The sequence below is a fragment of the Leptonychotes weddellii genome, chromosome 3 (genome assembly GCF_054177405.1).
Source record: "Leptonychotes weddellii isolate Sample4059 chromosome 3, ASM5417740v2, whole genome shotgun sequence".
Taxonomy (NCBI): Eukaryota; Metazoa; Chordata; class Mammalia; order Carnivora; family Phocidae; genus Leptonychotes; species Leptonychotes weddellii.
Window position 1 is genome coordinate 112,121,445 of NC_138371.1, and position 14,131 is coordinate 112,135,575.

General features: G+C 38.8%; 1 protein-coding gene across 1 annotated transcript in view; it reads left to right on the forward strand.

Moving 5' to 3' along the window:
• The window catches only part of RXFP2 (relaxin family peptide receptor 2), a 41,128-nt gene that overhangs the window by 10,125 nt on the left and 16,872 nt on the right, over nt 1-14,131 (forward strand). Inside the window, exons 6-11 of the mRNA XM_081815496.1 lie at nt 3,840-3,911; nt 4,512-4,583; nt 6,096-6,167; nt 7,212-7,283; nt 10,792-10,863; nt 12,556-12,627. Coding sequence (XP_081671622.1) covers nt 3,840-3,911; nt 4,512-4,583; nt 6,096-6,167; nt 7,212-7,283; nt 10,792-10,863; nt 12,556-12,627 — 432 coding nt within the window. The remainder of the gene's footprint in view (nt 1-3,839; nt 3,912-4,511; nt 4,584-6,095; nt 6,168-7,211; nt 7,284-10,791; nt 10,864-12,555; nt 12,628-14,131) is intronic.

Sequence of the window (14,131 nt, forward strand, 5' to 3'; positions counted from 1 at the left end):
CATCCCCAGGAGAAGGTGTCCAGGGAATGGACAACCCCCAGAATCCTTGGTAGCATTCATCAGGAGGGTAAAAGCTGAGAAAACCACATGTTCATTCATTCTTTCAACAAATATTTGTTGATACGTGCAAGGTGCCACATACTGAGGATACAGTTGTAAACAACACCAAGAAAAGGCCTCTCTTCATGGAGCTTAAGGTACAAAGTTGGAGGATAGACAATAAAATTGAAAATACACAGTGTGTTAGATACTGATTAGGGCCATGGAGAAAAATAAGCCAGGAAGGGAATGAGGGCATGCTAAGGAAAAGAAATTTCAAAGAATATGTTAATAAATTTTGTCCTGTCACTTAGCTCTACTATCATCTTTAAAGCTTCCCATCTTTATTAGACTTACTCCGTGAAACAGATCAGAACACACCCAATCAGCCCTCCATATAAGTGTAGATATTTAAAGCTGGCTGTTATTACCCTGCATGTTCCACAAGTCTCTTCAAGCAGAATTCTCTCCCAGAAGGACCTGGTTTCATATCTGATCAACATTCTGGTCACTCTAATCTGTATATGTTCACCTACATTTGCTTTACATGAGGTATTTAGAATAAATGTAATATTATCACTGTGATATGACCAAAGCAGGGCAGGAGAAAGCTCGCAACATTTCCTTTCTAAACTCTATATGCCCTAAGCTTACATTTGCTTTTTGGTGGCTACTTCATTCCCTTAACTGTCAGTGATCATGCTTCTAAAATTCCCAATCTTGCGCCATAGGTGTTTCTGCTAAGTGATGGCTACTCCATCCTGCATTTGTGCACTTGGCATTTGAGAGCTAGTGGTGGGTCCATAAATTATCCCTATTCTGTTTCATCTTGTTAGAGTCAGCTTTTCTTATCAGACTGTGAAGAACTTTTTGGAAAATTCAACATATTTACTATTCTTCCCAGCATTCTGTCATATGAAAATTAGATGAACCATCTTTCCCCGTATCATGAAGTAAAATATTGAAGAGGATAGCGTCAAATACTGTTTCCTGAGCCCTTCATCATCATCCTTAAAATAATGTGCATTGTTCTTTATTTTGTCCATAAAACCATCATAAAACCATTTGATCAATGCCTGGTAGACCTATAAGCAATGTCAGCCACATGTTTGTGTCGGACTGATCAGTTTTTCAAAGAAAAAAATCAAGTTGGTCTGACATGCCCTGATTCTCGTGTAGTCCCCTGTTCACTTTCTCTTTGAGGCGTTCATAGGCAGTGTCCTAAACAGCCTGTTCTGTGATCTTGCCCAGAACCAACACCAAACTCATCCTTCTCTGCACTGGGATATATCCTAAGAGATCACTGAATCTAACTTTGAGTGAGATTGTGGTCTAGAAAGCTCTAAATATTCAGTGGATTGAGGTCATTTAGGCATCCAGAAAAATAAATTTATAAATCAAAATGAAATCTTATTTGCCAGATGAATAAATGTTGTTCAACTTATCTGAATGCTTTTACTATTGATCAGATTACTCATTTTAATAATCTTTTAAAATATCAAGAATTTCTAATATTGGGAGGAAGAAATTTAAGATGACCTTACAGAGAAATAAAATATAATTTATAACATTGACTGTAATACTTTATCACCACTACCATGGAAACCAACAGCAGTTCTCCCTGCCATTGTAACATAAACCTTATATAAATCAGAAATTCCTTCTTAAACATGGTTCTTGTTCAAGGCAATCATTGGCAACAAAATGTAGCTCAAGGAGTCTGCCTGGCTCATGAATACAAAATGTTGCATTAAAAAATAGCCTATAAACATGCATGTCATTAAAGCATTTATTTGCTTTAGTTTCAGGTACATAAATTCCTGGCGTTTCTGCTTGAAAAGTCCTGACAGCTGAAACAGCAGGAATTCATGAACCAGTAAGTTATTCTTAAAAAGCCATTCAATGTAAAGTGTATTAAATTGGCTCATATCTCAGCTCTGAATAAAAAGAGGACACCACTTGCCAAATTGTCATGTTTCCAAATTTCCCCTCATATTCACCAAGCTTCTATCCTGCAAAGAAGAAAGGGGATACTACAGGATCAAGTTAAAATTCACTAGCCTAAGTCTGAGACAGGGGACTTGGGACTCTGGTTCTCTGTGGAGTACCAGCAAACTGAAGTCAAACCAGAAGACTAGAGGCTCTTCATTATTTAAGGAGTTGGATTCTCAGCTCACGTCAGGGAAGGCAGAGAGGCTGTACATGTCCAGTGAGTCATGCAGATTGAAAGCACAGAGTCAAATTCAAAATTTATGACTGCCCATCTCTTCAAGATTTTGCGAGCATGTAGGTAAAATGTGCATTCCACTTTTGAATACATTATCTTGAATAAAATATAAATCGCACTAGTTAGGTGGTAAATCTTATATTTAAGAGGAACTTCAATATACCTATATTATAGTATTATATTCTTTTTCTGTTTTCATTTATTGTTGTAACACAATTCATTATTTTAATTTTCATTACATCACTCAAGGGCTCTGAAATGCTAAAACAGATATTGATCTGTATGGATTCATCCTATTCATAGCAGAACTTTAAAACCAAAAGCACCATTTATACTGCAATGGGAAGCATCTCTTCACAGACATGGTGCAGGGGAGGAGGGTTGGAAAGACATGAGGTCTCCATAGGTTTCAGGTTTATTTGTGGGATTGAAATTGATGTTTTGTGTATCTATGGATGTAATGCATGTGCTCTGTAGAACCAGCCTTTTCCACTCGGTAGTACACAGAGAAAATGACAATATTTGTTTAACACTTAGGGTTATAGATGGGTTCGCTGATAACTGGGAACTGATCTCCGCTTTACCTAGCTACCTGAATGGCTGAGGTTTTTAATATCTTGGCACACCTATAATGCCTTTGCTAGAGAATGAATAGTTACAGTGTAACAAAATTCAGAGTACAGTCATATGCTAAAGGAGCACATGTTCTATGAATAGTTTGGCAATGAAGTATCATAACAGTTAAGAAGGTGTTGTGCAAGATTTTAGGAACCAAAGCAAATAAAAATAAGAGATAGGGAAGTCATTCAAAAGACTATGTAGTCATTAATTACTATGATTAGTGGAAAATTCCTGCTCCTAAATACCTCTAGAAAATATGAATTCAAGGCTAACCTCTCATTGTATAATGAGCACAGGAAATGGAAATTATTTACTTAGATACTCCCAACTTAGATATTATTGAATAATACTCTATTGCTAAATTGCTTCAGGGGTTAAGTAAATCATGACCCTGTGAGCTGAAGTTGATGTACTAGCCCCGGTTCAACTACTCATGCCATTTGTGACCTTGAGCACCATACTAACTCCCTTTGTACTTCTTGCTCTGCATCTCAAAATAAAAAAGAATAAGACTTGCCCTCTCCTTCTTCCAGGGGAATAGAATGAAGAGAAATGAGGAATTAAAGTTGGAACTCTGAGCTGAAAAAAATAAAGCTCAACAGTGAGACTGGTTGGTCTCACATGGGGCGTATCTCTTGCAAGTCAGGATAAGAAAACTGTAAAACAAGACCCCTTTGCTCCTCAAACTCATCACACACGAGCTCAGCGGTGCAAACCAGAGATGTCCGAATCTCATTGCATGGGTGCTAGTGGGACAGGGGGGGCATTGGCTAGGGTCACAGCCATCTCTCATGGGCAACACCTCTACTGCTCAACATAAAAATAGGACTTGGGACTTTATAAGCCAGTTTCACAAAGTGTCTTTTAGTTGAAGGAAGTGGAGACCACATTCAACAACTTGATAAAATACCTAAACCATAATCACATGACTCTTCTATCTTATTCCTACCAGATTTCTTCAGCATAATTGTATTACACACATTTCCAGGGAAGCATTTTTTGGATTACATAACCTGCAAATATTGTAAGTAACTTCTTTATAATTATGAGTACAATTTTAAGTAAAGATTAGAAGGGTAGAATGGTCATTTCTGAACGCTTAACTTGGCTATAGTGAAATGGGAGGAATCGGTTATCACGAAGTACTTAGATTAGTTATTATGCTAAAAGAATTATTAAAAGATTCCTAGTTTTACCAGTTACAAAGGCTCTCCTTAACCTTGTCTTCTCAAGTTTGGGTCATTTCCACAATATTTTAGCATTTTATTTTTTCTAACCCTCGCTAATTTACCTATATATTTTCTTAAAATGCTAGTCTACTAAGGATGTCGCCAAAAAGGACAAAAGCAAGAATAACCTCCTCTTATACTCTTAAAAAATATAATAGTCCAACACACTGCTTTTGGCCATTTTGCTGGTCCTTGCCCTGGTGTTGCACACACTAGGCTTGTTATCTGTATCTCCTAGTTGTTCCTTGATGTCTTCCCCTCTTCTTATCCAGTTGGGTGCTTTCAGAGACAGATGTCCATACTCCATAATCATCAGCAGCAGCTCATATTCTGATTATATGTGACTAAAATGGAGCATTGAGTTTGCCTAATTGACTTGCGCATGCTATTTATAGGTATCTCAACCACAACTGCATCACAGCTCTCAGACCCGGAGTATTCAAAGACTTACATCAGCTAACTTGGCTGTAAGTAGTCTAGTTTTTCCTTCCCCCTCAAAAGATCAGTCTTGATGATATACATCAATGCTTATCGTTTCCATCTATTTATGTATCTTGTTTATTATACTCATTTTTCTGACTGTCACATAATCTGGAGCACTTTACCCAAGCAATTCAGATAACGGCATGCCAAATGGTAGTTATGTGCAAAGAAATCTGTGCCATGCTTTTTCAGGAAGTTTCCTGAGTCCAGCCAGTGTTTACCTATTCCAGCGTTTCTCAACCGCAGCTCTGTTGGCATTTGATCCAGATAATTCTTTGATGAGGGGGGTGTTCTTGTGTATTTTGGGATGTTTAGCAGCACCTGTGGTCTCTACCCCAGTTGATGACAGTAGTCCTGATTCCCAGAGTTATGACAACCAAAAATGTCTCCAGACATTCTCAAATGTCCCCTGACCTAGAAAGTAAAGCAAGTTAAGGGCTTTTTTGATTTCCAGAACATTCATAGAAAAGTCTGAAAATATGGTAGTTTGTGGTGTTTCATTACTTTCCAGGCTGAGCCACCAGCTCCATACTGAGGACTCTCACATCAGGCGTTTGTGTTTTCATCAGGAAAATGAACGTCAGGCAGTTAGAAGGGTCTATGTGTCAGTTTGCCCATTTTCTATAGGTTGGCCTGGCCTAATGGAAAAAGCCAGAACTTGAACTTCATCCAGATCCTGTGTATGCCATGGTCCTATGCTTAATGTTCCAGGCAACTTTCTTAATTTTCCGAATTTCTCATCTGTCAACTATAATCACAGTTCCTTTCTAAGAACAATGTTGTGAGGTTAAATCACAGGGCATGTATAAACTGCCACATGCAGAGCTCCTGGCATATAGTAGGTGCCCAGTGTCACTCTCTTCTTCAACTCTTACCCTCAGGGACCCCTGGTTTCAAAGGCACAAGAAAAAAGAAGGCATATTTCCCTTTAGTCTATTTCTTTCTAGGAAAATACCATATATCATTAGAAACGATTATTTGAATATATGAATATTTCACTCTTTCACCCTCAAAGCTCCTAATGAGTTTGTTTGTGCAGACCTTATTAAATGCATCATGTAAACACCATGAGACCAAAGAACTATTTGTGATTTCCTAAGAATTTTTTTTCCTCATTCACTCTTCAATCAGTAGGTCAAAGCATTCACCAAGCCTGTATTCAGCTAATTAATAATTCAGCTTGTGCTGGACCCAAGTATACAGAGGTGAAGCGTATGACTCAGATCTTGAAGTCCAATGGGAGGTGGAAGCAGGCAGAGAAAACAATCAGGACAGAGCCCATAAGGGCTGGGGTGGGGGGTGGTAAGAATTTGGAGGAAAGAGCCAGGGTGAAGGAGGGGCTCTCAGGGAAGAGGATGGGGGCCAAGTGTGGAAGGGCAGGAAGGAAGAGAGCAGGTGTTGGGGGAGACATGATTGTCATGGGCCTTTTCTTGTTTCCTGGTTTTATTTCACAAATGTCTCTGATGCTGGAAATGTTTGTGATATGTTTTTTTCAGAATTCTAGATGACAATCCAATAACCAGAATTTCACAGAGGTTGTTTACTGGATTAAAGTCCTTGTTTTTCCTGTAAGTGTTCATCTAACCTTCAATACATCCGTCTATAAATTGCAAAAACAGATATCTAACACTAGCTTACAAAAAAGAGCTTTAAAAAAACTCAAGCCTGCTAACATTTTTATTAGTCAAAACCTTTCCTGTATGTCCAACCACAGTTACTGTTGCGATTTCCTGGCCATGGTATATTTTAAGCCTACTGGTTGATTGCTTTTTGATCTCCTTTAATTTCCTTTAATCCTAAGGCATGTTTGACTTGCAGTGGTTAACCAAAGATAGTATTCATTTTTATCTCCTAACTACATTTAAATCTATCAGAATCTCCCAGGAGTTCAGCTCCGACTACATTTTTAACAGAGGGAAATGTGCCTTTGCCCAGCGAGAGTCACTAAAAATTCCAAAATCTTTGTCCCACCGACAGAGCTGTTCTCATAATTATGTTCTCACTGTTTATTAATACACTGAAATGATTTATCAGCAGGGGATTATTATGTTCCTTTATAGTTGATCGTATAGCATCATTATTTTTCCATCTGTCAAAAGGGACCACAATATCATAAATTAATTGTGCAGCTTAACATGCTGATGGGTTGTTTTCTTTCCCCCAGAGCCCCTGCTACCATTTCTTAGATTTAATGCAGTTTGCGATGTGGCCCTTTAATACTGTAAGTGATTAATGTTTCCCTTAAGAAAAAACTCTGGATGTAGGATGCTAGAAATGATTGCAAATTTGAAGTTTACAAGGAAAATTACCATGAACTTCAAAATTATTACTCAATATATACTTTTGTTTCATCTCATAAAATTAAACTGTACAATGTTTATTCCCAGGTTATATATATCATACTTTTGTGTTCATAGTTTCTTTGACATCTGCCTCCTTTTCCGTGCCGTTCGCATATCTAGAGATCATTTTGAAGAGGTAGTTATGTCTGTATTCTTTATCCGGATGTGTTGATTTTAGCATGCAAGTTTCCAAATTGTGGAAATAGTAAAAATGCTGTTCTTAAAGTGGCATATCATTTTGTTTCTAATTAACATCTTCTTTGTGTAAAGGTCTATGGTTAATAACCACTTAGAAGCCCTTCCCAAACAGATGTGTGCCCAAATGCCTCATCTCAACTGGATGTGAGTATGCATTTAGGAGCTAATTTGTTCTTCATCCAGATTAAGGAAACTAGACCTGAAGTTAATTCATGATTACATAAAAAGCCCATTGGTGATCTTTCCAAAACCCAAATCCGATTATGTTATTTCCTGGTTTAAAAATCTTTTGAGAATTCCACTGGGTGTGCAGGTCAAATTCAGACTTGCCCCTGGAGCACCCAAGGCCCCCCATTTTCTATCTCTTCCTCCATATAGTCTACTACCCTGCTCCTCCTCCTCACGAGTCTTCCTTCCAGATGCACCAAACTGCTATAATCAATTCCCCGGGCACATATTATTCCTTCAATTAGAAAATCTTGCTCCTTTATTCTTTTGGTTAACTCCAACATCTCCTTCAAAAGTCAGCTTAAACATCCCCTCCAGGAGGCCATCCCTGACATGCCAGTCAATTTTATTGCCTGCCTCTCTGCCTCCTTTATTTACACTATGGACAGACGTCCACCATGCCACCTGGTCCCTACACGGCACACCTGTCTTGCTATCACTATCACAGAACCATCGGTTTACTTGTCTGTCCCCTACCGCTCTGTAAATTCTACTAGGGCAGAAACCCCCCTTGGGATTTATATCCCAGCATTGGTACAATGACCAGCACATAATAACTGCTCAAAAACCTTTGTGAAACTAATGTGCTAAACCATTTCCACTCCTTGTTAACTTTGAACCAATACTTGTTTAAACACTTAGTTGGTTTACTTAATGGCTTCACTACCACTACTCCCCACTCCTGCCACCTTCATCTTCACAGTCTCCTGAGACAGGCTGTACTGTCCCACGCAGACATCCCTTGCCCTGTGAAATGCTGATTGTACTGCCCCCTGGAACTCTCCTCATTGTTAAATCAGGGGACTCAATACTCATAAGATGATAAAACTGTAGTGTCTCAGCTTTTGATCCTTTCTGAGCTAGCCTTACAATTACTTGTTACAACTGTTAGGTGCCCTTGTGTTTATTTACTGACATACATTTCTTTATTTCTTTCTTTCTTTATTTATTTATTATTTATATACCTGTTACCACAATACTTTTAAGGCAATAGAGGTCTTACGTAGATGTGCCACTGCCGAAAGGGAAATAATGGTCTGAACATGAGAATAAAACTTGTTAAGAATAGGTGAGAAAAAACAACTTAGAAAACACATGAGCACATCTGCACAATGAGAAGCAAACAGGAAAGGGTGAAAGTAGCAGAAAAAGATCAGGGCCCAGGCCTGTTCCCCAAAATGGACATCAGCAACCAAGAGGAGATCGGGAACCATTGTCAAAACCCTGGGTTCTGGCATACTCATGGTCACTCAAGGCTCCTTCAAACACTAGGGAAAAATGTAGACATCCAGTGAAAATATGTTGTTAGTAAGATAGTCTGATTGCACATGGAAAAGGGCCTTTAAACCAAGAGGGCAGAGAACTGAGAGGTCAGACCCAAAAAAACCCCATAAGGAAAAAAAAACTGCCCTGGCCAGGCTTCTCCTCCATCACTTGCCATCAGTAGGGCTATGCTCTCAACTCTTTACTGTTATACCTGTGAAATGTAAAAACATTTATTCCCATTCCATTTAACAATATCTGGATCTTAAAAAAAAAAATTATTTATTTATTTATTTATTTATTTATTTATTTATTTATTTATTTCACAGAGAGAGAGATAGCGAGAGCAGGAACACAAGCAGGGAGAGTGGGAGGGGGAGAAGCAGGCTTCCCGCCGAGCAGGGAGCCTGATGTGGGGCTCAATCCCAGGACCCTGGGATCATGACCTGAGCTGAAGGCAGACACTTAAAGACTGAGCCACCCAGGTGCCCCATATTTGGACCTTTAAGAGAATATAGTGTTTATTATTTTAATCACAGTATTTTAAGGCTGAAAAAAACATCGAGTTCCTACAAGATCACCTGGATGGCTATAAAATGAAACTTAAAAGGGAATGACAAAAGGATTGGTGATTTTAGTGTTAATGTGAGAAATGTTCAGAAGCAGCAAAATAGCTATTGTCATATATATATGGAGGATTATAGGAAGCAGACTATAAAAAGAAGTTAGGAGACTTGGCAGGAAAGTTGCCTCTGTCTCATTCCTTGGTGCTGCTAGGAGTGGTAATGTCAGAGTGCTCCCAAGGGGGGTTCCCTGATGGTGGGATGCCACTGCCATAAGGGATCACCAGCAGGATGTAATCATTCCGCCGGTGCTTCTCCAGTGTCAGCACGCATCGCAAACAACATGAGGACTAGTTAAGACCGCAGTTCCTTTGCAATGACATGGATGGAATATCATGCTAAGTGAGATAAATCAGTCAGAGAAGGAAAAATACCGTATGATCTCACTCACAGGTACAATTTAAGAAACAAAACAAATGAGCCAAGGAAAAAGAGAGAGAGAGAGAGAAGCCAAGAAGCAAACTCTTAACTATTGAGAACAAACTGATGGTTACCAGAGAGTGGCTTGGTGGGGGGATGGGGAAACTAGGTGATGGGGATGAAGGAGGGCACTTGTGATGAGCACCAGGTGTTGTATGGAAGCGTTGAATCACTATATTGCACACCTGAAACTAATATAATACTGTATGTTAACTATAGTGGAATTAAAAAAAAAAAGACCTCAGTCCTAAGGACTGGGGTGGAGCCCGAGAGTCTGCATTTCTAAGAAGTCCCCAGGTGACGCGAAGGGCTGTCCCAGCCACACTGGAGCAGGGATACACCCAGCGGCAGGATCTCAGAGGCATGGTGGAGAGATCGGTCATTTCGTTTCTGGGTTTCAGCACCAAAAACAAACAAAAAACAAAAACAAAATAAAAGAAAGAGTAGTCACTTTCCATCATGCAAATGGATACATATCCTAACTCTGGTGTTCAGTATCTGGAAGATAAATTTGCTTGGGTTTCTCCTTTAGCAAAATAGAGATGAAAGTATCTACGTGATGTCAGTGGAATGTGAGAACATAAGGATCTATGATGCCATGGTTTAGTGTCTAGGCTTTAGATACAGACAGATCTGGGTTAGGAGGTCAATTCTACCATTTACCAGCTGTGTGACCAGAAATAAAGTGAATTCCCAAGAGCCTCACATTACTAATATGTTAAATGGGTGGGGAGGAGGGGGAGAAATAATACCAACTTTGCAGGAATGCTGTTATGCACTCAGAACAGTACCTGACACCATAGAAGTCTAATAAATGGTAGTTACCACTATGATAGTAGCAATATAATGATAATTAATAGCATGGTATCTAGCACAGAGAGACACTCATGAAATATTGGGCTGCCCTTTCCCTCAATTTTATTAAGTTGAATATTAATTGGAAGGGGAAAAGAAGCATAATATTAATTATATTATTAACCCTACAATAATTAGGAAGAAAGCATAAAAATCGGAATGAGGAAAAAATAAAGTTCAGAACTGTTATATCAACAAAAAGTGCCTGTAGACATGTGATTTGTGCAAAAACATTAAAAATATTTCTCCTCCATGCCTTTTAGGGATTTGGAAGGCAACGGGATAAAACATCTTAGGAAGTCCACCTTTCTGTCATGCAATTCACTCACGGTGCTGTAAGTATACAATGGAAATCAATAAAGAGGGGAAACCCAGTAGATTTGGAAGTCAAAAGAAAATACTGACAAGGAATTTTAAAGTAGTGTTTTGTTTACAGCCTTGGTCTGAAACTGCAGTCCTAGAAAACGCACACATAGATTTATCAGTTTTGATGGTGGGTCCCAGCCTTCAGTGTAGCTGCCCAGCCTCTAGATCTCCAGCAGCTTTGCTTCTTGCTGAGGGCAATCAGCATTTCCATGCATCCTCTCAGCTGAGCTGGCCTCTAACCCTGTGATCACTCAGGAAATGAGATAATATGTGCGCAAACGGTTAGCTCTACAACAATTAGCTGTTATTGCCAGTGAACAGTTATCCCTTGATGTCTCTTCTTTCTCTCTAAAGAAAAAAATAATAATTTTATTCTTTTTTTTTTTAATTTTTTTTTTAAGATTTTATTTATTTATTTGAGAGAGCGAGCACAAGAGAGGGGAGCGGGAGAGGGAGAAGCAGACTCCCCGCTGAGCAGGGAGCCCGATGCGGGACTCGATCCCGGGACTCCAGGATCATGACCTGAGCCGAAGGCAGTCGCTTAACCAACTGAGCCACCCAGGCACCCATAATAATTTTATTCTTAAGGGAAGAATATCTGATGTCTTCTGGTTTGCCAAAGATTCTGATTGGTGATTCTGATTGCTGATTACGTTTTTCAAAGGGTGTGGGGGGTGGTATGCAAGTGGATGGGCTATGGCATATTTGCCCTGGTAAAAACACAAGAATTTTGCTTTGGTTTTAACCATAGTTTTCCACATGCGGTAAGCAGTAATGTTTGATGGTTGCACAGGTGGTTGGAAAAGAAAAATTGGAGTATATTCATTTGTAGTCGTCTAACCACTGTTTTTCAACAAACTAAGAGATAAGGTTATTGCCAGGCTACGTATCTATCAATCAGATTGCAGACTAGCATATTTAATGAGAAAAGAGGGGCTATCCCACTCAGCAGATGCAAAGAGTTTATTCCTTTTCTCATAGATAATGACAGAGAACACTGGTACAGAGAACACTGGTAAACTAAACAAATTCCATTGACACCTTCTGTTTTATAGCCCCATGTAGCTTTTGAATCACTGTCACACTCATGATCTCATTTGTTAACACCTCTGTAAGGCAGTTAGAGGCAGACGCCCTCTTTTTACTGTATATCTTGGAGAATTCCATTTCTAGACAAAGGAAGTGTAAAACCACTGCCTTCCCCACCACCACCCAATTTAAAATCCATTTGTGGCCCCAGAAACTGCTATGGGGTTGGTTTAAGCTTTGTTCTTTCTGGCCTTTTCCTAAGGAATGTGCCTTACACAAGGATCCTCTCTCTCAAAGCCTACTCTAATTAATTAACAGGTTCCAAATTTGACATCCGTGTGTGTATATTGGGAAATGAACACTTTCTGAAATAATCAGATTCCAAACAAAATGCAGCTTCATAGACCACACTCAGCACCTCAAATTACTTATGGCAGCATTTCCTAGAGAGAACACATGGATATCCTTGGTGAGAAATTCCTGCTTTACGTTCCACACCAGAACACACCTTACTTTGAGATTTCAAAGGAGGCCTTATGGAATTACCCCCCGGATCAGTGGCATCTCCCAATGAGAACTGGTTCTTACAGTAGACACAAACCAACAGTGCTGACTCTCACCATGTCTTACAGGTTTCTGCCTAGAAATCAAATTGATTTTGTTCCAGAGAAGACATTTTCTTCATTAAAAAATTTAGGAGAACTGTAAGTAGCATTGTCTACTAGGAAAATAGGATTGCTTCTTCCAAGATTATAAATTTAAGTGACTAGGGAGGCTGCTTTTTCCCTAGTGGCAATCAAATTCTGCAGACTCCTGGATATTCAAAATCAATTAAGAGAACCAACATTATCCTAAAGCCAAAAGCATATTAAAATCAAACGGTGGGCTTAATATGGATTTAGCCTACTCTAATTTCTCTCCCTATTTTCTTTGGGTGATTTCCTGTGTGTGTGTGTGTGTATGTATGTGTGTATGTGTGTGTGTGTGTGTGTTTTGGAGCAAATGAGTTTTCCAGAGCTCCTTAAACTCAAGGATTATTATCTCTAATGGCTGGAGTATAGTTAATTCTCAATAAATGCTTGCTAAATGAATAACTGACTGAAATCATATTAATCATGACTGAACAAAGGAACAAAGATGCTTATTATCCCTTGAGAAATTACGACTTCCAGAGTAGATGAAGCAAATACAAATGTCTAGAATGATCGGGTTTATTGAAAAATATTCAGAGAGCTCATGTAACTTTTTCTGTTCAAATATATGTTTTGTGGAGCTAAAACTTTTAAAAACATCTGTCTTGCTATTAATTCATTGCTACCCCCATAATTGTGTATCACTGGAAGTTAAAACTAAGTCTGTTACATTACAAAGGGGGTGACTTGGGTATAGAACTCCTCCTCCTGATCTGAAGCCTAAAAATGGAAATTAATTTCTTAATTAACCTCTCCCCCGTTCTTTATGCCTCGTTTAGAAATCCAGGAAGTACTGGGGAAAATAACTCAGAAAGAGTAATTTGAAAACTAATTCACGAATAATCAAGATAATTCAAAAGAATTTATAAGTATCACAAACTAAATCCACCTATATTTACTAAGTGCCTAGTATGTGCAAGACACTCCATTACAACTAAAAATATTGTCATTTTATGGCAAAAAGTGAAAAGCAGCTCCCTCAGAATCGCTCGCTTATTCTTCACAAGGGCATTCCTGATGAGACTTTAGAGGGTTGATAGGGACTTGGGTTATAGGGTAGAGAAAGCGAGCAGCCCAGGACACACAGGAGCATGTTTTAGGTGCAAACTTAAGGAAACAGTGGTATGGAGTCCACATTTTGAAAAATATTCTAATCCTCTTTTTATCCTACACTTAGGCAGAGCCACACACATTCCCACCCCCCAAAAAAAGAGTCTGATTAAGAGATATTAGCTTGTTTTTTAAAACATCACCAATAATCTATTCCAATCCACTGTTCATCAATAAGTGAAAAAAGAAATTCAGAAGTTTATAGAATTAACTTGAACAAGGCATTTTTACTTCCTGAATTTACAAAAATGTTAGATAATTTTACTATGCCTTCATGACAACAAACCATGCTGGAGAGGAATAAGCACATTTAGGTGAGGCCACTAAAGTCCTTTCTTCCAAAAGGCTGTACTTTGTTTTTCAACATAACACTTAACAGGATGTTTTCTAGCTGCACAAGACATCA